The sequence below is a fragment of the Pantherophis guttatus genome, chromosome 10 (assembly GCF_059756535.1).
Source record: "Pantherophis guttatus breed Tessera chromosome 10, ASM5975653v1, whole genome shotgun sequence".
NCBI lineage: Eukaryota > Metazoa > Chordata > Lepidosauria > Squamata > Colubridae > Pantherophis > Pantherophis guttatus.
The window spans coordinates 9,435,706-9,462,400 of record NC_142072.1 but is presented as its reverse complement, the minus strand read 5'-3'; the positions used below and the strand labels follow the sequence as shown (position 1 = coordinate 9,462,400).

Sequence of the window (26,695 nt, the reverse complement as noted above, 5' to 3'; positions counted from 1 at the left end):
TTGCTCGGTTACCATTTTATAGAACCACTGTTCTTACAGCCTACAGTGAATACCATATTCACTCATTTTAAAAATGAGTCCATTATCTATGTTTGGCATCATTCATCCATTTATTCATTCATATTGTGATACTTATACACTGTCAAATTTATATCCATCCTCAGCAGTCTACAATATGTAAAATCCATAAAATAAAGACCATGCCACCACAGCAGAAAAAAGAAAAAACAAACCCTGTATCTGATCATCTCTAGAAGTCTTTGAAAAGCAATTTTTCTATCACCAAAGAGCTTTATCTGTACGTCCTCCAGAAGATGCAATGGAGGGTACCATCCAGTTCTCCAGAAGCATGGTGTTCCTTAGGAGAGGAATATCAGTGGAACTGCAGTGTGCTCTTCCACTCGTTCTTCAGATCTTGTTGGATTGGAGTGATATGCCCCTCTGGGCTGAGCGCACTGAACAGGTTGGTTCTCCGAGAAGCAGGTGGTCCTGCATGGATTTTAAAAAAAGTACCAAGATCTTAAGAGGTTGAGAGGTTACAAAACAGCACTTTAAACTGTACTCTGAAGCATATTGGCAATCAGCACAGTGCCTGACAGAGTATATTACTGCTATTATATGGCACTAACAGCTCTCACCCTTCACAGGTATTGCGCTGCTACATTCTGCACATTATGGTTTAAGATTATCATCTTACAATTTCTGTCATTAGAAATTCATCCTTGGTTGCTAGGATATTAAAATGCATTAGAAAAAGTAAAGCAGCGAATATCCACGCGCTGTTCTTTCTGAAGTGGTTCCAAGGCTATTTTGCAAAATTGCAAAATCAATTCCAAAAAAATCAATAAACCCATCAATAAAACTCAGTGGGAATAATTCATCCAATTTCTGCAAGGCATCAAGTAGTAAGTGAACATTTATTAGTCATTCATTCAATTACATTGGGATTACCTTTTTAAAAAAATCTAATATGTTAATGAAAATTTATATAGATTTTGGAACTCAGTTGATGATAGCCCTAAAAGTCAGTATGGCCAATCAAGAATGAAGACTGATGTCAACCCAACTATCTGGACTTTGTTGTGTTAAGGGACCAGTAGTTGTGCTAGTCTACGGGGAAATGTGCATCATGTAAAACCCAAAGTTTTATTCTTTTTTCTTTTGCATCATTCATATGCAAATTTAGTTTGAGAGTCAATTAAATTGCCCCACCTTAATCAAGTAAATCAATTAGAACTCACAACCAGCTAAGATTTCCTCAGTGGTGACGGCCCTATTTAGAAGTAATGATCCTTCTTTAATAGATCAATCAGCAGCACTGAGTTGAAACTCATTGGAGAAGACATTCAGCAAGGGAACCACCAAAGTAGCAATTAGTTTTTGAGGGCTAAATAACTTGTAAATTTTAGCTTTTCAGTTTGGCTGGCTTGCTCAGCACAAACATTATCAATAGGAGTGGATTATAGAAAAAGTTAAGAATGGAGACTAACATTCCAAGGTACAGCAATTTCATAGGACAGTAAAGAACCAAAGCTGAAAACTGATGTAATCCTATAAACGATGATTTTGTGCTGCACTATTATTCCACTTATAATTATTGTACATTATTCATCAAGTGGCAACTAGCACTTAATTTGATTAGTACTTTTAATTGTTGGCTGAATGACTGTTAATTTAAGGTTCATTAAACAAGACATTACAAAATAAAAACAGGTTTTGCTCTGTTAGGAAACTTAATTAAGAAATGGCTTATTTAACTCACTGCAGCAGATGCAGCAAACTTAAATTTGACTAGGGAACTGACAAATTTCACATACATCCATTATATCTGTGTGACCAAGGAAGGATTACCCTAGTTAATCTTCTTGCTATTCAGACTGGGGGGAGCTTCCCAGTTTGACCTTCAACTAACTCAGGAACCAAAGCTATATTTTATTTCACGTAAATTTAGATGCAAACTGCACATCACATTTTTCATGGTTGTTCCAACCCCCACCCCCACCCCAATCTGTTTTCAGTTATTTTATTGGAAAGAATAAAAGTTAAAGACCCTCTTGAGTCAACACCAGCTGGCCGCTTTACAAAAGCGGTTTGCTAATGTCTTCCTGTGATGCAATTTTTCAAATCCTAGCTTAGCCTACAATCCTAGGATTTCCCGATATCGCCAGTGCAAGTCCAATCCTGTTTTTAAAAATATTATTATTATTTTTTTAAATCTGCCAAAATTGCTGCCTGATTATACCTTACCGCTTTAAAAGTCCTTGGCCTTCCAAGCATAGAGAGCCTCAGCAGTGTTCGCAGATTCCCCATTTGGCAATTTCCAGTCATCTGTGGGGTCTCCATTGAAGTTCCCACATGGTCCACATAACTTCTTTGGAGGGATATCCTTGACTTTCACGGTTACCCCACCGTCAGGAGAAAATTGAACTTGTATATCAGAAGCCCGGGCAATCACAATCCCATTCTGTTCCTTGCTTAAAGTCAGGCGTTTGGAAACTTTGTACGGAAGGTTTACTGACCGTCCATTCACCTAGTAAACATAAAATATTGGGACATTAAAAAAAAATCATTCTGAGCAAGCCCAAGAATACCACGTGTCCAATCCTGAAAGTTACGAAGAGTGTTTAAAAAAACTGTCTGTAGACATAATATTCATCAGAAGCTGCCCAAATTTATATTAAAGAAGTTGTTGGTTTTTGTTAGTCAAATACAATGGCATATGGCACTGGTGGCGAACCTATGGCATGCGTGCCAGAGGTAACAGTAACAGTAAGAGAGTTGGAAGGGGCCTTGGAGGTCATCTAGTCCAGCCCTCTGCTCACGCAGGAGACCTGTACTAGGGATTTGAACCGCCGAACTGCCGACCTTTTTAATCGACAAGCTTAGTGTCTTAGTCACACACAGAGCCCTCTCTGTGGGCACGCGAGCCGTCCCCCCAGCTTGGCTCTGTCACGCATGCACGGCTACCTCCCACCGGCAGCTGGTCTTTGGGTCTCTGCCGCGTATGAACAGGGGCCAGAGTGCATGTGGGGGAGCAAGACGCTTGCGAGGTGTGTACGCGCATGCGTGGGGCACATGGCGCATGCGCGGGGTGGGGCACATGCGCAGGGATGTGTGTGCATGTGAATGGGCCGGGGGCGCATGCACAGGGGTAGGGCACATGCATGGAGGATGCACATGCATTGCATTTTGGGGATGCGCGTGCACACGTGTTCTTTGGGCACTCAGTGCCGAAAAGGTTAGCCATCACTGGCATATGGTTATCTCCTGGAGTACTGCTAGTCCTCGACTTACAACCACAATTGAGCCCAAAATTTCTGTTGTGAAATGAAACATTTGTCCAGTGAGTTTTGCCCCATTTTACAACCTTGCTTGCCCACAGTTGTTAAGTGAATCGCTGCACTTGGTAAGTTAGTAACCCGGTTGTTAAGTGAATCTGGCTTCCCCGTTGACTTTGCTTGTCTGGAGGTTGCAAAAAAGGATCACATGACCCTGGGACACCGCCACCGTTGTAAATATGAACCGGTTGCCAAGTGTTTGAATTTTGATCACGTGATCATGGGGAGGCTTTGAAGGTTGTAACTGTGAAAAAATGGTCATAAGTCACTTTTTTCAGTGCCATTGTAACTTTGAACGGTCACTAAATGACTCTTGTAAATTGAGGACTACCAGTAATTGGGGTTTGGAATATTTGGATAGATCCAAGGCAGAGTTTAATATTTTCGCGGGAAGACAAGATAGTAATGGAATGGACAGTTAATGAGAAATGGGTAGGACATATCACATGCATGGATATATTTTTCAAGGTATTGGAAAAGTGTGAAATTTGCATACAAAAATATGCCTATTGTTGATTATGAATGTAATTTTTTTTTTCTAAGGTTTATTTTAGGGTTGTTGACGAAATCACAAAATTAATCAAAGAAACAGAATAACACATAAACACTGGAAACACGGAAATGGAGCAGATTTCAGCTAATTAGCAGACGGTGATAGAAGATTAAGGCAGAGAAGGAAAGCAGCTTTCAAGGATGCTGGAAAGAGGTGGGTTTCAGCAGGTTATGACCAGTTCTAGAGAACCAGTAGCGGAAATTTTGAGAACCGGTAAATACCACCTCTGACTGGCCCCGCCCCCATCTATTCTCTGCCTCCCGAGTCCCAGCTGATTGGGAGGAAATGGAGATTTTACAGTATCCTTCCCCTGGATTGGGGTGGGAATGGAGATTTTACAGTATCCTTCCCCTGCCACGCCCACCAAGCCATGCCGTGCCCACCAAGCCACACCCACAGAACCGGTAGTAAAAAAATTTGAAACCCACCACTGATGCTGGGTACAATTTCCTGATTGACTTAAGAGCTGCTTGATCCTTTTCCCAGCCTTCTCACTTACCCATATCCGGTTGTTCTTTTTCAGAGTAATGGCAGCCTCTCCAAAATAAACATGAACAGCCCTGACCACTGACAGGTTATCTTCATAGTCCTTTCCGATGTTGACAGATACCCTGAACCAGGAGGGGTCTCTCTCATCACACACGGAGGACACATCATAAACCCCACCGCAGAAGTTCCATCCTGCTGAAGTTCCATCAAAAGAAACAAGTTTGGCCTCTCGGGAAATTTTGCACTGGCCTTCTCTGTGCTCACAGCCACGCACGCCATTTTGAAGAACGCAGATTTCTTCACCCCGGCATGCTGTTTCCTCAAAGGTGATTTGATTCAGACTTTGACAAGTCCATTTCTCGGTGCAGTTGGTTGAAAAGATGCTTTCTCCAGCCTATGAGGATAATCCACCAGTTGCAGAAGACATGGAAAAAACAAGGAAGAGTGACTAGATTTGCACAGGGCTATGCCCTTTATCAGAATGGTGTCTATGCTGGCTGTGGAATTCTAGGAACTGAAATCCAGAGATATTAAACCTGCTGAGAGTGAGAAACACTGAGAAATTTGGATGTTACATACTATTAATATAGTATGTAACCGAGGTATTTACGAGACCGCCTTCTGCTACCAATAGCCTCTCACCGACCAGTACACTCCCATAGAGAGGGGCTTCTCAGGGTGCCGTCGGCCAAACAGTGTCGACTGGCGGCCCCTAGGGGGAGAGCCTTCTCTGTGGGGGCACCTACCATCTGGAACGAGCTCCCCCCAGAGATACGGAGGATCCCAGATCTGCGCACGTTTCGTCGTGCTCTCAAAACTTTTTTATTTCAGCAGGCTGGCCTGGCCTAACTCTCTCTTTTAAATTTTTAAATCGTTTGATTTGTTTTATAAATTGGGTGTTTTAATCTGTGTTTCGGCCAAAATATTTAATAATTTTAAGGGACTTTTAATGTTTGTATTATCTGTATTTTATCTTGGCTGTTCACCGCCCTGAGTCCTCCGGGAGTAGGGCGGTATAGAAATTTGATAAATAAATAAATAAATAAATATTAAGTCTCCATGTACAGTAGGTACAATGAGGCATGGTGGTGAAATGGTTAAAATGCAGGTGAACTATTGCAGGCTAGCTCTGTTCACAGCCAAGAGTTCAATCCTGACCGGCTCAAGATTGATTCAGCCTTCCATCCTTCCGAGATCATTAAAATAAGGACCCAAAGTTCCCAAACCACTTAGAGCCGTGATGGCAAACCTATGGCATGCATGCCACAGGTGGCACACGGAGCCATCTCTGAGAGCATGTGAGCCATTTCCCTAGGTCAGCTCCACTGTGCATGCGTGTGCACCAGCCAGCTGATTTTGGGCTGGCCCCGCCCGTGCTGCCCCTCCCCTCCCAGGAGTCTCCAGGTGGTCCATTTTGAATGTCAGGTAAGTACAGGGCTCATGTGGAGGCTCTGGGAGGAAGAAAAATGGGCCTCCTCTGGTGCTTTGTAGAATAATTTGACCCACTCTCTTTGTGGCAGCCCCTCAAACCCTGGAATACTATGTAGAGATTCTAGGCTGATCCCTCTTTTAATTCCACCCCCAAGTTCTGCCACTCCTCTTATATCTATGTGGTCACCAGGAGTCAAAAACTGACTGGGTGTTATGATCCGCCAGCAGCCTGCAGAGCTGGCGGCAGAGTCAGATAGTGAGGAGGTTGGGGAGGAACATGGACCAGTCCTGGAGTCTGGGAAAGGTCCGGATGAGAGCTCTGCGTCGGAAGCAGAGATGGGGCCTGGGAGTGATGTGCGGACTCCCAGAGCTCCCAGAGTCGGACAGCAGAGAGGCAGAGGAACAGAAGGAACCTGTTCCTAGTGCACGCATACACAGAGCTGTCAGAAGGCAAGAGCAGCTAAAGCAAAAGGGACGACTCAGGAGTAAGGCCAAGAGATTATTGGCCCCTCCCATAAGGCTTAAAAGAGAAACAAAGGCACTTGGGGCCTTTTGCAGGAAAGCAATGTTGCTAACTCTGTTTCCAGTCGGCATCTCTTGTTTGTTTCTGAACTTCGTGTGGCTTTGCCAAGTAAGGCCTTTGACATGGTGCCAAAGAAGATAAAGGTTGGTGATTATCCAGAAAGACTTCTTCCAAAGGACTTGTTTTGCAGTTAATTGGGACTCAGCTGGGAATGAGCGTAATTCTCAGCTGTTACAATAAAATAGGTTTATTTGGGACTAATTGTGTCTTGTAATGACTCAGTAAGCCTAGGTCACAACACTGGGCTGCCCAGCTTACCTTCAAGTAGAGTCCACTGAATGTACAGCCACACTTTTCCAGAGGTACGCATGCATTCCCATCAAACATGTAGCCATCATTACATCGGCAACCTTCAAAACAATTCCTAGTGCATTGCACTGCTGAGAAGAAACTGGCACAGCTGGAATCGCAAGCTCTAATGCACGTCTCATAGTGGCTATTAGCTGGACAGAGGAGAGCTGAAGAGGTAAAAGGAGAAAAGGTTTGCCAAATGTTTTCCTTCTGCCGCTGAATAAAATATAAGTAGGAGGAAGCTTTAGCAACACGGAAGCAGGTTTTCCTCTATTACAATAGATTACCCAGGTTCTCTGCGTCACATGGAGTTTTTCTCATATAATAATTGCAAATACAGAGTCAACAAGAAACCGATATCAATGCTGGAAAAATGAACAAACACCACGAGATGAAGAAATAGCTAAGAAGATACTGGAGTGTGCAGAAATGGACAGACTGAACATTAAAAGATACAGAATATTATCAAACATGGAATCTATTTTATTAACGGTTAGAAAAAAGGGGTGTAATTAAGAATATAATATGTATTGTTAAACAAATTAAATTAACCAGACAACACGATATTTATTAAGCATTAAGAAATGTAATTAATAAAAAAAATAAATTAAAAAAAATAAATCTGAAATGGGGCTTATCAAAATATAACATTCAGAAAGGGGTTTGGAAATATAATCTACATTTAATGCTACTTTTCTCACTCTTTCTGTAATCCAATTTTGGAAGAAAGTAGCATTGGATTAAGGTTTGTGTAGGAGAAAAGGAGAAAAGAGACTCTCTTACAGGAAAAACTGGCAAGAAAGATAAGTCTAACAGCTGGGGATTATCAATCCTAGATATGAAGAATTTATCTCAATTGTACTGGCAGTTTCTTAAAGTATCCATAAGAGGCATTCTGTCAAGTTTGTTTCACTTGTCAGCATAGCCTTGGAACCAGGTTAATTTAAACCTGGCTCAAATTACAGCAGTTTCCCAACCTTTCCAGGTTTGTGGACCAGCCAGGGGGGAAGACAGGGGGAGAGGAGATGGTTCCACGTTAGTGGCTGGCATGCATGTGGTCATGCAAACAGAGTGCCTGTCCACTGTCCACCGCAAACAGATGTGGCTGTCCACTGCTTACACAAGTGGGGATGCGTGCACGTATGTGTGCGATCCCCCACCATTTCTGTGACTTGGTTGCAAACAGGTCACGACCCACTAGTGGGCTGTGGCCCTGAGGTTGGGGACCCAGGGATGCTATTCAGCAGGTTCTGACAGGTTCTGGAGAACTGGTAGTGGAAATTTTAAGTAGTTTGGAGAACCGGCAAATACCACCTCTGGCTGGCCCCAGAGTGGGGTGGGAATGGAGATTTTGCAATATCCTTCCCCTGCCACGCCCACCAAGCCACGCCCACCAAGCCACACCATGCCCACCAAGCCACGCCCACAGAACCGGTAGTAAAAAAAAATTGAATTCCACCACTGTTAGAGACCCTTGAATTACGGTATTTCCCTTGATAAGGGAAGCCGACTTTATAAACTTACGACAAGAGACAGCTGTTCTCCAGTCATCGATTTTAGCTCCAGTTGCTTGACATTTAGCGGTGTAAGCTTGAAAGTTTTGACAGAGAGATCCCTCGCCGACAACTTGCATGTCGTACAGGCAGTTGTGAAAGAACTCCATAGGACTCACAAATGAATGACAGTCTTTGAATGGACCCACCTCAAGTGTGAGGAGGCCACAGTATCTGTCACCTTCATATGGTATTGTTTGGGACTCGTCATAAGCAGGGAGCGTGTGCACACAGTTCTTAGAGCAAACGCTCCCAGCTTTGGGGACTTCCCATGAGATTCCAAAGTCATCAGCACTTGGGGTGAGAGTTCCATCTGGCATCAAGAAATCATCATCCAAGTTATTGTTGAAATTGCCACCAAGCCCAGATGTCTGCTCTTGGTAACTCCTAGGCACATAAACTTCGACATAGTTGGCAGTGTCATAAATGACTTTGAAACCTTCAGATGACTGAACAATAATATTATTCCCTTCTTGGTGGATCTGAAGTTGTCCATCGTCTCTGCTAAATGGTAGGTTGTAAAGCTCGTCTTGTACCTTGAAGAAGGAAACAAGAATAAATAATGAATTATTTGCTACAATTTTGCAGGTGCATGGCAGATTAACATTAATTCCTCTGGAAATTAATAGAATAGAAGGTGGCACATATTGCCATGTAGGAATGGAACACAGTCAATGAAAGCAGAGCTTTCACAAAATACAGCTTTTAGCTACAGTATAATGCAGTGTTTCTTAACCTTGGCAACTTTCAAATGTGTGGACTTCATCTCCCAGAATTCCCCAGCTGGCATGAATTCTGGGAGTTGAAGTCCACGTATCTGAAAGTTGCCAAGGTGGAGAAACACTGATGTAATGTATGAATCATTCTCTCTCAAATCCTACATCAGCATCCATTGCAGCACATAGAAAAAAAAACCCATAATGTAAAAAAGTCTTGGATCTGGGATCGTCTTCTTCGTAGACTGATATATAGCCTTGGTGGTACAGCAGACTAAAGTACTTTTAAGTAGCACCAGCTGCCTGCAATTACTGCAAGTTCAAATCTCACCAGGCTCAAGGTTGACTCAGCCTTCCATCCTTTCAAGGTAGGTAAAATGAGGACCCAGATTGTGGGGGCAATAAACTGACTTTGTATAAAAAAGAACACCGCTTGTGGGGGGCCGAAAGCTCTACTAAGCAGGTATATACAAAAGTATGAAGGCTATTGCTTAATGCATTGTAAGCCGCCCTGAGTCTCCGGAGAAGGGCGGCATATAAATCGAACCAATAAATATATATTTTACTGATAAAGAAATAAAGGTAAAATATATTTGGTATAAAAAAATGGTTTGTTGTGGATGCAACTGCTTGAGGGCTCCTGGGTTGGAGCTGAAAGGCAAAAGAGAACAGAATGCTCTCTCCCACATGTTGGAGTAGACCAGGTGTCTCGGTAAAACACTTAATATATATATATATATATATTCTTACTTCTTCGTAGGGTTTATGTGTGTTTTTCCTCTAGCCAGGTTTTCCCTACGTAACCAAGGTTTTTCTGCAGCCCCAGCTCAGTAGAATCACATCCACTCGATTCTGGGCTTTTTTCTTTTCTAGCAGCCCGCAAGCTCTTCCTGCTAGGTGGGAGACCTATATAGATCTATTTCCAGCTCGTTTGCTTTCATCAGTAGGCCACACCCACATCTTATGTATCCTCCCTGTAAAGGTATAGTATCTATTTTCTTATAGATATTTTATTCTATTTTCTTAACCAGCTTTTCTAGCTGGCTGCTAGAAAAGAAAAAAGCCCAGAATTGAGTGGATGTGATTCTACTGAGCTGGGGCTGCAGAAAAACCTTGGTTACGTAGGGAAAACCTGGCTAGAGGAAAAGAGGTCTTCTAATCCAACCCCCTTACTCAGGCAGGAAATCCTATACCATTTCAGACAAATGGCTGTCCAATCTTTTCTTAAAAACTTCCAGTGTTGAAGGACCCACAACTTCTGGAGGCAAGTCTTTCCAATGATTCATTGTCCTCACTGTTAGGACATTTTTCCTTAGTTCTAGGTTGCTTCTCTCCTTGATTAGTTTCCATCCATTGCCATAAATCCATTGAATGTTATTTTACTTTTTTTAAGGGATAAGGAGGAAAGCATAGAATCTAAACTAAAAAAAAAATTAAACCAAAGGTATCTATATACAGAGAAATTATTGTTCCTGTTCACATTATTTTTCATATAGTTGCTCACAAGGAGATATTATCATACGTTAATACGTTAGGCGCTTACCTTAGCTTGCCACTTCTTTCCTCTCTCCAGGACAATAGTATGTCCATGTATGTCAATGACAACTGATGTTATTTCAACTAAAGATCCATTATCAGCATTCTCATGTTCCACCACCACAGAAAACATCACCTGCTGAGTATCTTTGTTGGTTACTTGAGTTAAGATGTAAGAGCCGGAGCCAGCAAAATCAAAACTCTTCCCATCAAAGGTAGTATAATGGCTTCCACCAGATGTTATCACTGTTCCATAACCGACAGGGTAACAGCCCTGGATGCCATTCTCCACCCTGCACTCCTCATAACTCCCACAGGAAAACTGATGGCAGTCAACAGCACCAATGTCCACACAACGACACTTCTCCTGACAAGCGTTTGTAGGGTAGAACTCTGCTCCCTTTTTGTAGTACCTGCCCTCATGCACACAACCACACTCAGTAACAGGGACGCACTCGTCCCCGTTGAGGATGAATCCAGAGTCGCAGACGCAGCCTTCAACGCAGGGAGCATCGCAAGAGATGGAACTGAAAAGATTGTGACAGGTGGAAGGGCAGCCATTTCCACATAATTCGTAGTGGGAATGAGGTGGACAGGAAAAACCTGGAAGAGATGGATGATAAGATAGATTGTCAATACAGCATTCCAAGTATTGACTTTAGGAACCCTGAAGATATATTAATGTTGATCCATCCACATGTTGCTCTGGTGTAGGGGTTTCCAAATATTTTGAGGCCTATCACTAATAGGTTAAGGAACCAGGTTAGAAAGCAAGAGACCATGAATTCAAGACCCACTTTAACCATGACAGACAGCTAGGTGACTTTGAGCCAATCACCAGAAGATCATGAGTTCAAGACCCATCTTAACCATGACAGACAGCTAGGTGAATTTGAGCCAATCACCAGAAGATCATGAGTTCAAGACCCACCTTAACCATGACAGACAGCTAGGTGACTTTGAGCCAATCACTAAGAGACTGAGCATTCCAATCCCACCTTAGGCCTGAAAGCCAGCTGGGTGACTTTGAGCCAATCACCAGAAGATCATGAGTTCAAGTCCTGCCTTAGGCATGAAAGCTGGCTGGGTGGCAGTCATTCTCTCTTAGTCCAATCCTCATCACAGGGTTGTGTTGTTGGAAAAATAAGAGGAGGAAGGGGTAAATATGTTCACTGCCGTGAGTTATTAGTACAAACAATAATGGCGGGATATAAATAATCAAATAAAAATAAATGAATAAATAAATGGCTCCCTATATCACCTATCCCCATATCTTGTGCATGGATTTCAAAATGGGGAAAGTTGGCCTATATATGAATTTTCCATGAATTTTGAAACATCTCTTATGTGTGTGGTGGGGGGGGGCAGGTCATGTTCATGATCCTTTTTATTGGTACTTATTTATAAGAACTGTCTATCCAATCCTTCTAATCCAGGGGTCTCCAACCTTGGCAACTTTAAGACTGGTGGACTTCTACTTCCAGAGTTGAAGAATTGACATCCACAAGTCTTAACGTTGCCAAGATTGGAGATCCCTGTTCTAATCCATGCGCAGGACAAATATTACTGCCTCACTGCCCTTTCTATGCTTAGAAAACTCTCTATCCATCTTGTAAATGAAGGAAATTTCTCTTCCTGTACTAATTACAGCAAAAAATTACCATTTCTCCCTTGCATCCGAATAATGTTTGCTGAGAAATATATGTTGCTTATTTGAAATAAGACTTAGAACAGCGTCTCTTGCCTGATCTATTGAAGCTTTAAGTGTCTGGAGCGGTACAAATGGGATAAAGATCTGATCAACTGGGAATGTCTAAGCCTTTCTCTTCATCCCTAATTCTAGAAGAAATAACTTTCAAAAAGGCCGTTTCCTATGGCATTTTTGCATAGCATCAAAACATTAAATATGCTCTTTCTTCAGATATTTTAGCTGTGGGCTATGGATAAATTATGATTCAGTGATTCAGTTAAATCATTAAAATATACGAATAACCAACTATTTCCATTTACCAGTTTTTAACATGAGAGATAAGACTGTGGAGAACGAAAAATGTTCTCCAAAGTTCTGGTTATTAAATAGATCCCAGTATAATGGAAAATCTAAGCAACACAGTAATAGCTTTATGTTTAAACAGCAGTGTTTTAAAAAGTGTTAATTATCCTGTTTGGAGATTTATAACTCCCCAAACTTGAGACTTGACAGAAAGAAGAAGGGAATTAATATTATTAAAGTCTCATCAATTTCAGATGCCTCTCTAGATTACAGAATGTTGTTGGAGTCTATCTTCCTGTAACTTATGTACCATTGATTGTGTTTCATGCTTTGGAATAATAAAACATGGAGCTGTATTAAGTATTCATGAGCAGAATGGCATATTCACCCCAAGACTTAATTAGACAGAAATCCCTGTCATTTAAAAAAATTCATAAAATTATACATACTGCAAAAGGAGTTGGATCGCCACGGCTTAATTTGGATATTTTGAGCTTGGCAGGTTGTGGCATAAGTAGCGATGGCCCCACAAAAAACATCTGGGTGTCCCTTGTATGTGCAGGTGTCAAAGACACAATCTTCAAAGAAGTTTATTGGGTCAATTGTCCTGTGACATGGCGCAAAAGGTCCATTGCTTTTGGTGAGGATCCCACAGTAACGTTCTACTTGGTAGGTTCGTTTCTCAGCCTCGCTGCATTTTTGGCATTTACCGGTGCATCCTGTAGAACACCCGGGGACATCCTTCACTTTCAAGCTGTTTGCAAATTGTGTTATATCATTGGTTTGACTTCCATCCTGCATGCCAAAATCATCATGACGATTCTGGTTGGCATTGCCACAGAGTCCATAGACCGAATTGGCGTACGTACTGGGAAGAATGACCCTGGCGTAGCTGGACCAGTCATACGTGATTGTCAAATCGAAATCGGTTTGAATGAAGCCATGAGCCCCACTCTGGTAGACACTTAGTTTATTTTCGTAAGAAAAGGGTAAATCCACTAAAACGCCATTGACCTAAAAGACAAACAATCCAGAGGTTTTAGCAAATTCAGAAAATGGGGTCCTAAGATGATTTAAGCCATTGCTGTCAACTTGCAAAGCATCCCTGGCCTGCTCTCAAGTTGCCATAGGCCAGGGGGGGATAGGAAACCGGCAAAATGGCACAGCAGCCAAAGACAGATGCACATTCCACACTTATCTCTCTCAAGGCTGTATCCCAGGGTTACCTACAGCAGTCAAGGGGAGTGACCTCTAAATTGCTCCGTTGGTGAATGGGGGGGAGGGGGGAAACAGGGTCATAATTGGAGTGTAAATTACATAGGGTCAGAGCTGGCATAAACAACTGGATTTCTTTTGAAGCTTGGCTCGAGACTCATGATTTAATTAGGGGTCAGAAGTCTGATTACTGCATTCACTAGTGACTTATGATGTCTTTATGGCCTCACCCAACCACCACTTAAGTGATATAAAGCCTTTTATATTGATTCGATGAGAGTTGGATGTCTCAAGAAAATGCTTTAAGTTGCTATAGGGGAAATGGTTTAAGATTAGCTGTGGAACCAATGCAGAATTTATGAATTGCCTTCTAGGTTTTGCTCACCTTTGCTCTATCATAATACGGTAGAGAAGGAGATTCCTTTATCGTATGAAAACTGTCAGATATTAATCTCTCCAATCAGGATTGATCATTTGCTGGGTGCTTGTAGTATTTTGCTAAATGTTTACTATGCTCTTTATCAGACCAAGTCTAACATCAGTAGATTTTTGTGGCATTGCTGAATACTACCGTACTTGCAGGATTGTCTCCTGCATTAAAGTTGCCTTTTGGTACAAGGATACAGAAGGGGAGGCCCTGATGTAATGAATGAATGAGTGAGTGAGTGAGTGAGTGAATGAATTAATGCCAAATAAACTTTTAATTTGGCCACATAAAAACTATTTCCAGAAAACAACCAAGCTCAGAGAGCACAAGGACTCCTCACTTAGCATTCTTCCTTCTCGTTTTTGTTTGGAGTCGTCAAACAAAAAGATGACATATTATGCATAAAATACAGCCTTGTAAATCACTTTTAAGTGATTTTCTTGTTACAGAATTAAGAAGAACCAGGATTGGGTGTAGCTTTCATAAGTATCTTCAGCAACAGAAGAACAGAAGAACTAAGAGCCTTGGTAGTACAGGGGTTTAAGGCACCCTGTTATTAAGCTTATTAAGACCAGCTGCCTGCAATTACTGCAGGGTTCGAATCTCGCCAAGGCTCAAGGTTGACTCAGCCTTCCATCCTTTCTAAGGTAGGTGAAATGAGGACCCAGTTTGTGGGGGCAATAAGCTGACTTTGTATAAATATACAAAAGGATGAAGGCTATTGCTGAGCACATTGTAAGCCGCCCTGAGTCTTCGGAGAAGGGCGGCATATAAATCAAATTTAAACAAACAAACAAAAAAAAACTTCAGTGAATGGTTTGGAGGATTCCAAACAGCAAAAGTCCCTAGCTATGGTAACATTTCTCTCCTTTTTTCCAAAGTAGACCTATAGCCCTTTCTTGAGCTTTACTCTACAAATTCCCCAACGTCTCCTTATATAGGAAAATGAGAATTGCATGCAACAGACTGGATGTGCTTCTGCAGAGTATTTTAAGTGGCCCTAATTACCAGATTTACACCTCCCCCATGTTTCTCCAATGTTCACCCACCGTACCTTAATCCGATGTTGGGCACTTTTGCTCAGGCCGATGGTCATGTTGTAGACTTCCAAGTTCACCTCTTTGGTAAAAGCCACAGCCTTATGGCCTCGGTTGTCGTTCTCCACTGTGACCGAAAATGGGGTGAGGGCTGGATTTTTGGAGCGGACGCCCACCATCTGATACACACAGCTTCCCATAAAATCGTATTTGGTTCCATCGAATGTACGGTAATGTGGATCTCCATATGCAATGCAGGTACTGTAGGTGGTGGCGTGACAACCACGAACGCCATTCACCACAATGCATTTGGTCTTGGCTTTGCAAGAAGACTTCACGCATACAGTTCTGCCTACATTGTTATCACACCTGCAATGGGACTGGCAGTTTTCGTCTGCCCAAAACTCCTCTTCTGCTCTGTAGGTCACACCTTTGTAAGTGCAGTTGCAACTCTCCTTGGGAACACATTTCTCTCCACTGAAGAGGTAGCCCTGGTCACACTGGCAGACTTCTGCACAGGTATTTTTACATTTGGATGGAGCCTCTCGGTCAGAACACGTTGCTGGGCAGGCATTTCCACAGGATAGATAGTGGCTGTTCTCGGGGCAGGTCAACGGGACAGGAACCGGGTCTGGAACAGGAGCTAAGCAAAAAAAAAAAAAAGATCAAAAGAGGCAGATGGAATCTCAGCAACATTAGAGATAACAAGGTATCGTATTTTTCGGAATATAAGACGCTCTGGACTCTAAGACACACCTATCTTTTTTGGGGAGGAAAACAAGAAAAAAAATCTGTCTCTGCCTCCCAGCAATTTGCCTCCTTGCAGCAAACAGCCTGTTTCATTTTCATTTTCAGCACAGCCTGATCAGCACAAGAAAAAAAAAATCTGCCTCTGCCTCCCAGCAATTTGCCTCCTTGCAGCAAACAGCCCATTTCAGCTTCAGCTTCAGCACAGCCTGATTAGGACAAGCAACTGATCGTCAGTTGGATCGGCCTACGAAGATCACCTGTTTCTGGCTGCAGGGATTGCCATAGCCTATTGCGGCCTCTGTGTGCCCCATTTTCCAGGGGAGTGGGGGGGGGACGAGCTACATTCGGTGTATAAAATGCACCCAAATTTTCACCCTCTTTTAGGGGGCAAAACGTGCATGTTAAACTCCAAAAATACAATAACTTTCTTTAGGAAGAGAAACACATATGGATAGCATTCATTTGCAATTGACTAGTCAGATTCCACATAAACTGGACCTTGTTGTGGTGCTTCCTGTATGGAATAGCCTCCCTCCAGAGAACTGGGTGGCCCCAACTCGACTGGAGCTTCAGAAGGTGGTGAAGAACTGGCTCTTTCTCCAGTCTTGGAGACCATCATGTTAAAATTATATTGGAGCATTGACACAAATGCACGAATATTTAGGAACTGAGATTCAACCCGGCCCTCCACTTGGTGCTGTTTCCCCGCACCCCTTTTGCCTTAATTCTCAACATCAGCAATTTTAAGATGTGTAGATTTCAATTCCCAGAATTGACTGAGGAATTGTGGGAGCTGAAGTCCGCACCTCTTAACATTGTTGAGATAGAGAAACATTGGTTCAATGATGTAGCGAGGGAGGCTTAAATACAGGTACTGCCACTGAACAAGTAACAAAATAAGGAAGTATCTCACATGCCAAGTTGAAAAGACACAAAACCAGAGTTAGGTTTCAGCAGGTTCTGACCAGTTCTGGAGAACCAGTAGTGGAAATGTTGAGTAGTTCGGAGAACCGGTAGTGAAAATTCTGACCGGCCCCACCCCCATCTATTCTCTGCCTCCCAAGTCCCAGATGATCAGGAGGAAATGGGGATTTTGCAGTAACTTTCCCCTGCCACGCCCATCAAGCCATGCCCACCAAGCCATGCCACGCCCACCAAGCCACGCCCACAGAACCGGTAATAACAAATTTTGAAACCCACCACTGCACAAAACCCAAGGCCTGCCGACTAGAGGATCCAACTCCAGCTACCCAACCCATTGCAATCTCACACATTTTCTCCAAACCATTCCCATTTTCTCAGAGTAACCAAGAAATGTTCAGCCTTGAGATGGGGTTAAGGAACCAAGCTATGATCTTGGCAAAGCTTTGGTCTTTGTGCGTAGGCTGAAAAGAAATTTGACGACAACAGTAAAGATTGTGGCCATCTGTTCTTTGCTACGGAATCATTCTGAAAGCACAGCCGTGTGTGTGTGTGTGTGTGTGTGTGTGTGTGTGTGTGTGTGTGTTTAATAAGTAAATAAGTTTTCACAGTGATGTGGTACAGCTTGAGAAATGGGCTTGCATGTGCTGAAAGCTGTATTTGACTTTCGGGAAATGATTTCAACTTTTGTTGATTTGGTCAATATTTTTTTCCCCCTTGCTGGAAGTTCTGCAAATCCCTGTCACTTTTGCAGCATGACACATAAATATTCAAAAACAAAAAACAAAAAAGATCTCACAATGAGAATCGCCTGAGCAATACATGCCAGATGATTATTGTGTCTAGTTTTGCTTCTTGTACTAAAGAAAAAGGACTTTAAACTGAAGTTTTTGTGACTTTCTGGACAAATCTGTACAGGTAAGTCCTCGATTTACAACCACAACGGAGCCCAAAATTTATGTTGCTGAGTGAGAAATTTGTTAAGCGAGTGTTGCCCCGTTTTACGACTTTTCTTGCCACATTTGTTAAGTGAATCACTGCAGTTGTTAAATTAGCAATACAGTTGTTAAGTGAATCTGGCTCCCCCACTGACTTTGCTTGCCAGAAGGTCACAAAAGCGGATCACATGACCCCGGGACACTGCAACCGTCATAAATACGAACCAGTTCTCAAGCATCTGAATGTAAATCATTTAACAATGGGGATGGCTGCAATGGTCATAAGTGTAAAAAAGGGTCATAAGTCTATTTTTTCAGTCCCGTTGTAACTTTGAATGGTCACTAAGTGAGCTGTTGTAAGTCAAGGACTACCAGTATAATTTTTGGAGCAATACAAAAAAAATCATTACCTTTTCCCAGGATCTTTTTTAAAAGTTTTTTTAAGTTCTCAATCTAACCTACAATCATGGATTATATGCTGGTGCTCCCCAATTTGGGTACTAACTGATCTGATCAGACATAGCGTCCCCACCCTTCGGAAATGTGGGAGCTTCATCACTTGAGACTTTCAAGAAGAGATTGGACTGCCATTTGTCAGAAATGGTATAGGGTATCCTGCTTGAGCGGGAGATTGGACTACATGACGTATAAGGTCCCTTCCAACTCTGTTAATCTGTTGTAGCACCCAGACTATTTCTTTCAATCTCTTTCGTCAACCTTTAAATAATCGAAATCCAAGACATGCTGCCTGCAACACTATATTTAAAAAATATATATGTTTTCCCCAGCCTTGGCCACTAGAAGATGTGTGAACTTCCGCTCCCAGAATTCTGGGAATTGAAGTCCATACAACTTCAAGTGGCCAAGGTTGGGAAAGACTGTTTTAGATGCAAATTTACTGTCTCCCAAAGACCAAACGTTTGTTGATTTCTCTTTTAATAGTGACTTGTGAGTTCCTTTCATACCTCAGAGTTAACAAATACCAGGGGTGACTGCAGGGTATGGTTTAAAAAATAAGCCAAGATAGCAGTGTAGCTTCCATTAGGCCATTCTGGCCGCCATCTTGATTTGTTTTGATCCCACCCTGAGGTATTTCTGCAAAGTACCATACCTACAGAAAAACAACCCATTTTTCTCTTCAATGGTCTCTCTGGGTTATTGTGTCTCATTTTAATCCAAAGGGAAGACTTCCAAGACTGATTAATTTTAACTCCAATTTCATCTTTCAGACTGATGCACAATATTTTATAGATTTATCATTGCTGTCATTTCATTTTTGTTTGTGAGGTAGGGAGGGAGTTAAACGTTAAAGTGCTTTTAAAGCTCTTCTTTATTTATATCTCTCCCCCCCCAATTCTTTTTCTGTCACATATGTCTATGTAGTAAATAATCATCTTTTAAAAATAAATAAGATAGAAAAGTCCTCTATGAGATATTTTTCCAGATCAGGAAGTCTAAGGAAGCTGCAAAATGGCTGAAAGGGAAAGAAACCAACCGTAGCATCCAACCTCAGATAACATTAAAGAAAGCTACAACCAAAATAAAATGCAAATGACCAGGGAGAAAATTTAGAGAAAATTAGAGGGCAGATCATTGACACAGCATTAGCAATCATGTGAGAAATTCTTCTAGCTCAAAAGAAATAATTATGAGAGAATCTTAGAATACGAGTCATAGTGCTGATTATTATACAAAGGCCAATTAGTTACCGAGTGTGCCGAAAGGTGATGGAGCAAAGCCGTAGCCTTCGTAATTCTTGTTTCCGTAGGCCAACACACCAAAGGGAGATTGAGGATCCTCAAGAAAAACTGAACGTTGATTAATATCAGCTTTCCAGTTATATTCTGCCCAGGAATGCTCTGAGCCAGGGATCAATTGCCATTGAATGCCTGCCACAACAGATTTATCCCAAGTAACGGTTTCGGAGCTTTTTGCTATGATAAGGATATGGTTGTCAAACTTTTCGAGACCATCAATTCGGTAGGCCAGGCCATAACTGGTGACATCAGGGATGTTGATGAGAAATGGATCGTATCCTATGTTCCCGATCTTGATCCCAGTGAAAAACAAAACCACCTGGATCCCAGCATCGGCAGAGATGTAAAACGCTTGAGAGGACTGGAGCGGAAACTGAATGATTTCTCCAGGCACCATATCTTGAAAGCCTTTATCCTGTCCTGACTGATAAACAACACGTGTGCTTTGACCAGCCACCACATAGATAATATCGACACCAGTCTGCAGAGGTACAGGAGGAACGATGAAGGTTTTGCCCCACTTGGAGACTGGCAGAAGTTGCTCGGCAACGTGGTCGCAGTAATAATTTTCCTGGACGCAGACATGGCCACTCAAGACAGCCACGGGAGCCGAGGACTGAATCTTGGTACCGGACAAGTCTTCCATACTCTGCAACTGAAGAACTTCGAAAGCTTGGAGGCGTACTGTGAGAGTAGTCCCTGCTGCGTACGACCGTCTCTTGAAGATGACTTCACCTTGCGGTTCAATGGTGACTTGGGTAGGAGTCTTCCAAGCTATGACAGCCAATTCTTTCTTGTAACTGTCCACTTTGGTACCCGGAGGTGTGATGACATAATAGGTATCGCCAAGCTCATGGACCGGGTAGAGTGTCATGCTCGCAATGGAATATAATTTTCGGTTAAATGAGACCACTGAAATGTCATGCTCAGCCTCAATCACAATGGAATAGGCAAAAAGGCCACTGCCTTTCATTTCCAATCTCACGGAGAGATCCACAGGCACCGTTTCATCTCCTGCAACGGAGTAAATTTGGCGGGAGGAAGACCTGGTCACTGTCACGGAGACCGTGGTGTCATTGCCGTGGCCCACGAGAAATAGCTTCAAGCTTGTTTCAGAAGGCCTGTTGGTCTCAAAATTTTCCATGAAAGCTGTGATGAATTGCTTTCCCTGGGAGCTTGAAAATCCTTGGCCTGAGAGAAGGATAGAAAAGTGTGGAAAAAAATGAGCTCAGGAAAGAAGAGCAATAAAATACCCCAAGAAAGAAGAAAGTGGGTGGGAAGAGAACACATTTGGGAAAGGGCTATGGCCCAAATGGAAAGGCACCAATAATTTATGTTTCACTTTCCTTATCATTATTGAAGTGTTTACAAGTTTGATTTATTGTATTATTCCTTACATTTTTTACACTTTCACTTCAGGAACTCAAGGCAGTGCATAGTGTTTCCCACAGGAACAATTCTGTAATATTTTGGGGAGGGGAAAGAGAAAGAGAGAGGGGGAGGGAGGGGAGGAGGGAGGGAGGGGGAGAGAGAGGGAGGGGAAGGAGGGAGAGAGAGGGAGGGAGGGACAGGAAGGGTGGGTGGGGGAGAGAGAGAGAGAGAGAGAGAGGGAACAGACATACTAAGATAGATGTCTAAGATCACCCAATGACCACAACTCTGTCAGGGATTTGGTGGTGGGGAAGCGAGAGAAAGATCCAAGATCACACAATGACTTTTTAGGATCTCTCCGGTCCTAGTCTAATATCTTATTGTGGGCTTTCATATATTGGGTCAGTCTAGCCAATTATGGTTCATTTGAAATCTGAATCGCCCCAGTCCTGACCCCTTCAGCACAACTGGCTATCATGGGTCAGGCTGTGAGAGGAAGAGAAAACAGACAAACAAAACAAGCGGATATGGATGGACTGGCCTGGGATTTGGGAATGACCTTCTCCCACTGGGTTGGGGTTTACTCACCATTTTGCAGCATTAAGGATGAAAGGAGTAGCAGCGGTAGCATCCCCATAGCTACGGGACACAAAAGGAATATAAGAAGAAATGTTAAATAGGATGTGAAAAGGAACTAGGGCCATTGACTGGTGTAGAGATTTCTTGATGAAATGCTAAATTTCTATGGATTTATTAGGCAGAAGTCAAGAGGGCAAGCCTTTCCCATTTGTTTAGTTATCTCCCCCTCCCTTTCCCTACCTCCCCCGCCCCAAATAAATACAGTTCAAAATTTAGCACCAGTTCTGGGACCGAAGGCAGCTCTCCATTTCGGTTTCCTCTGTGGGCAGTATTTTGTTTTTTTTTTAATCTCCAGATCTTTCCAAACTGTTAAGGAAGAGATAGGCAATTTCTCCTATACAATTAGAGAAAAAAATTACTCCCCAAGCAAGTAAACAAAGCAAAATTTTCTCCTCGCACAGGATCCAATACCTGACTCAATACTCTGTGGCAGACAGCCTATTTCCTTATGTGATTGAAAATAGCCATTATTTCCGTTTAAGGAAACTTGTTAGCCTATATTTGTCTATACGTAAATCTAATGAAACCTGTTTGACAAGATGCAAGAGAAGAACACCAGTTTATTTTTCAAAAAGGAATTTAACTCTGGGGGGTGGAGGGTAAAAAACAGAATAGAGACTTAACTACCTGTTGAAAGAAGAGAGCTCGGTCCTTCCATCATACAGATTCAAGCTACGTGTTGCATGATGGAGAATACAAAAGGCACAGGACAAAATGTCTGTCGCAACTCTTACCTTCCACCACTGAGGAGATTTCTCTGGGTTTGAGGAGAGAAGAGGAGCACTGTCTGTGCTCACCCTCTTCCTCCCTGCTGCTGTTTCCTCTTTTATAGGGAAAAGCATTCACAGAAATGGGAGGGAAAACACCCACAAGGTCAAAAACAAGACAACCACTAAGGTTGCTGCCAGAGAAATGAAGAAACCCAAAAGGCTGCAGTTACTGGTAGGGGAGGAGGAAAAAACCCCAGAAGGGATCACGTCCAATTTATGACCATCATTAATCAACACAAGATAGATGACCATAGTTTGTACGGTTGATTCAGCCATCCCAACTTGAACAACAACATTATCTAACCCTTCTGTTGAGGAGTGTATGGTGTCCACCCTGAGGCTGAAAGGCCTGCAGATAACACTTCAACAATGTTTGATTTTGGGGAAAGGAGGCATTTTAAAAGTGCTTAAAAAACACTTTGTGGGTTTTGTTGCTAAATAGCGAGCTCTTGCCAAAGCCCTGTGCAGGATTTGTCTTACAATGACATTCCCCAATCTTTCTGGCTCGGCAGATTGTTGGGGGCAGTGGCCGGGGTGAGGGAGAGTTAAGAGAGGATGGTTTTGCATGCTGCACACGGGCCACTTTCACAAACACAGCTTCACGTGCACACCCGCCCACCACTTCCACCGGGTTGCAGATTGGGGGCTGGGGACTCCTGTCTTAGAATGATCAGTGGTAGAAACCAGGGGTGGGTCTGCTGGGGGTTCGCAGAGGTTCAGGAGAACCTCTAGCTAAGATTCTGTGCAGTTTGGAGAACCCCCCAAATCCCACTCCTGGCTGGACCCCGCCCGTCCTCTCTCAGGACTCTCCACACAGCCCGTTTTGGATGCAGGTAAGTGCAGGGCGTGCATGGAGGCTCGGGGAAGGCGGAAAATGGGCCTACCGGAAGTTCAAGCCTCCAGAGCCTGGGGAGGCTGTTTACGCCCTCCCAGAGGCTCAAGGAAAGCCTCTGGAGCTCGGGGAGGGCAAAAATGTCCGTTCCCCCCCCCCACTGTGGTGCAGGAGACCGACTAGGCCACACCCACCATGGCCAGGCCCATCCAGCAACCGGGTAGAGAACCCCTTGCTAAAATTTTTGAAGCCCACCCCTGGTAGAAAGAAGCACCGAATAAACTTGGATGGGGTTTGAGGAAAGGATCCAATTAATCATTTCACAATAATTTTTAATGTAGTGAGTCACTGGATCTAATCTTAGGAGACCAAGTATACTTGTGCAATACAGTTTCAAAGCCAATTACATAGACAATTATTTAGCTCCAAGGGTAAAGATGAGAAGTTATCTTTATATTTCTAATAAGTAGACCTCTACACTTTAATTATACACTATAACGAAGTTTGTTCATTTAACTACTTCGTTATGATAAGGAAGTTCCAGGAATCCTACTTGCCCTTGAATCTCCTTGGTAACCTGATGTTGTTTACCACTATTTACAGTAGTCTAATCATCTATGATTGCTTTGAAACGAAAGGGGATTATGAAGGATTTTTTCAGTTATGTTCAAGAGTTTCCTTTCTGGCTGTATTTTACTGGAAGCAGATTTGTCTTAAGGGCTAGAATGAGTTGTATGTTAGCTTTTCCCAAGCATTCGTTGATCACCCATGAGTGTAATGTAAATATCTGCAAATAAATAAATAAATAAGCATTGTATCTTTCTGGCTCTTTCTGCAATTGTAGCACTTGGCTGATAAGAATTCCCAATTGCAGATTGGGTTATAAGGATTTTCAACCCACAGATTGGAGTATGGTAGCTCAAGTGGTTAGGACATTGGACACTCGAGTGGTTAGGACAGGGAAGGTTAGCAAACCCACATTTGAGACCCAAGTGCTGTCGTGAGCTCCCATCCTTTATTTCAGCTATTCTGGGAGTCATGAAAGGAGTCTCCAACTGGGCATCTTTAGGCAATGGTAATGTCACTGGCTAATCCTTTCAACCCGGAAGCACCTTGGTGCTTGGGACACAAATGCAAAACAAAAAACAAATTAAAAAAGGAACACTAAATAGATAGAATATATAGTAATGGAACAGGAAATAATGCAACTCTCCTTCAATAATTCAAAACCCTGTCTGAAGACTTTAGCGTTGACGTAAAAATAGCTTCTCTAGTCAAGAAGGGTAAAATAAGGAAGAGGTAAAAAGTAAGGAAGATCCAGTGGAATTTTGTCAAAGAACAAATCTAACCAGAGTTCTCCTGTGAGGCACATATAATTAGGCTTAAATGTATTTGCGATACTTTATGCAAAGACTTTGTCTTTTGGAGAAGTCTAAAGGGGTGGGGAAAGTGGATGAAAGAGAAAAAAAGGACAACCAGTAGCAATAGCAATAGCATTTAGACTTATATACTGCTTTACAGTTCCTTATAGCCCTCTCTAAGTTTACAGAGTCAGCCTATTTCCCCCAACAATTTTGGGTCCTCATTTTACCCACCTCAGAAGCAATGGTGAAATCCAATTTTTTTTTACTACCAGTTCTGTGGCCGTGGCTTGGTGGGCATGGTGTGGCTTGGTGGGCGTGACTTAGTGGGTGTGGCAGGGGAAGGATACTGCAAAATCTCCATTCCCACCCCACTCTGGGGCCAGCCAGAGGTGGTATTTGCCGGTTCTCCGAACTGCTCAAAATTTCCGCTACTGGTTCTTCAGAACCTGTCAGAACCTGCTGGATTTCACCCCTGCTCAGAAGGATGGAAGGCAGAGTCAACATTGAGCCTGGTGAGATTTGAACTGCCAAATTGCAGGCAGCCGGCAGCCGGCAGAAGTAGCCTGCACTACTGCACTCTAACCACTGCGCCACCATGGTTCATCCTCACCAGTATCAAGGTGAATGGACTCAGTTATAATGGCAATTTCTGTACCATTGGAACAATCTTCAGATTGCCCTGAAGAAAAAAACCTATCTGTGGTTGCTAAGTGTCAACACCAATTTGATGGCTTGCTATCATCACACGGAAGCCATGCTGAAGGCAATGATTCTATTCCTACATGCCAACCCAACCATGACTTTTAAACCCTTTGCTTCACCAGGGTGTTAAAAACCTTTCTCTGTTTACTCCGCGATGTAAGTTCTACTCTGCCTTTTAATTCTTATCAGGATGCTTTTAGGAATGCAGTGCCTTTTAAGATGCTCCGGGAGAGAAATCTACAAGGCTTTGAGTATTAATGCTATTTCTTTTTAATGCTGCAAACATTTATGATTACCAATAGCGTGTGCTCTGATGGAGTTGAGAGCTTGCCTCGTTTATGGCGTATGTAGCTTAGTTTGATGACAAGGGGAGGAGTGAATGTCCTATACCAGACCAAAGCAGAGCTATCTTTATAAATTGATGAACACTCCTGTCCTGAGCTCAAGGCAGAGCCAGCATGTATGCAGAGTAAGAAAATCACGAAGAGAGGCAAGGGGAGTAAGCTGAAAGTTCTGGTAATTGCAACCAGTAGAATAGAATAGAATAGAATAGAATAGAATAGAATAGAATAGAATAGAATAGAATAGAATAGAATAGAATAGAATAGAATAGAATAGAATTCTTTATTGGCCAAGTGTGATTGGACACACAAGGAATTTGTCTTTGGTGCATAAATAAATAAAGTCCCGATAAATAAAGCAGAGAGCAAGGAGAAACTTACTGATTTTTCAAGAATCTCAGCTGATTCATGGCTACAGGACAAGATTTCTATTTCCGAGAAACAAGCCTTTGTATAAAACTAAGTAAGCAAAGACAGAAATTTGAGCCTAACTTCTCCAAATTGGTGCCTTGCCAAGTACAGTTGTGTGCTCCCAGGATTAGTTTAGTTTAGTTTAGTTTAGTTTAGTTTAGTTTAGTTTAGTTTAGTTTAGTTTAGTTTAGTTTAGTTTATTGTCATTGCACATCGTATAATGAAATTAAATGCCCTCTTCAGTGTACATTATAACTATAAAAATAAAAACACAAACACACATCCTTCACATTCTATATACCTGAAATTGAAAACCCGATATTGCATTAATATTGCACTATCTAGGTGAGTGTGAATGTCAGTTTGTGTGTGTGTGTGTTTGTTTGTGTGTGTGTGTGTGTGTGTGTGTGTGTGTGTGTGTGTGTGTAGCTAGCTTTGCTTGAGAAAAGCAATGAAGCTTTACTGTTGGTCTGATTTCATTCTAATACCAAACACCTGGGAGAGGAACTTTAATCCAGCCTGCAACAAGGTTTGATGCATCTGACATGCAAAAAAATCAAGACATTATTTTCAGGAGTGGAAAAAAGGATCTTTAAAAAGGCTCCAAGAAGAAATTTCACTCATCTCTTAGAAAACTTGCTTTTCAGACACATTGTACTATACCTTTCCCTGATCTGTGTATGCTTGTTTTCATCACCTCAAGCAGAGTCGGGATGCTACTGTTAGATACTATCCAA

General features: G+C 42.4%; 1 protein-coding gene across 2 annotated transcripts; it reads right to left on the bottom strand.

Annotated features, from left to right (window-relative positions):
• LOC117669320 (IgGFc-binding protein-like) lies at positions 1–22,494 on the bottom strand. Of its 2 annotated transcripts, none has more exons than XM_034423662.3 (11): positions 22,273–22,494; positions 21,488–21,538; positions 19,481–20,719; positions 15,180–15,805; positions 12,933–13,497; positions 10,498–11,093; positions 8,210–8,774; positions 6,653–6,852; positions 4,391–4,774; positions 2,248–2,530; positions 1–489 (listed from the first exon to the last, which is right to left on the bottom strand). In XM_034423662.3, exons 2-10 carry the CDS (start codon positions 21,534–21,536, stop codon positions 2,252–2,254), a joined length of 4,503 nt encoding a protein of 1,500 aa, XP_034279553.2. In that variant the 5' UTR covers positions 21,537–21,538; positions 22,273–22,494; the 3' UTR covers positions 1–489; positions 2,248–2,251. The 2 variants fall into 2 exon arrangements, with proteins under 2 accessions (XP_034279553.2, XP_087732680.1); XM_087876554.1 differs by having other exon boundaries at positions 22,166–22,345.
• Between the last annotated feature and the right edge of the window lie 4,201 nt (positions 22,495–26,695).

Excerpts from the sequence above, each read along its gene's own strand:
- LOC117669320 (XM_087876554.1), bottom strand. The coding sequence starts at position 22,199 with ATGATGGAAGGACCGAGCTCTCTTCTTTCAACAG. Across the intron at positions 13,498-15,179 it reads GTGCCCAACATCGGATTAAG|GTCAATGGCGTTTTAGTGGA; the intron begins GTACGGTGGGTG and ends TTTGTCTTTTAG. Across the intron at positions 6,853-8,209 it reads GAGAACAGCTGTCTCTTGTC|CTCTCCTCTGTCCAGCTAAT; the intron begins GTAAGTTTATAA and ends TTACCTCTTCAG.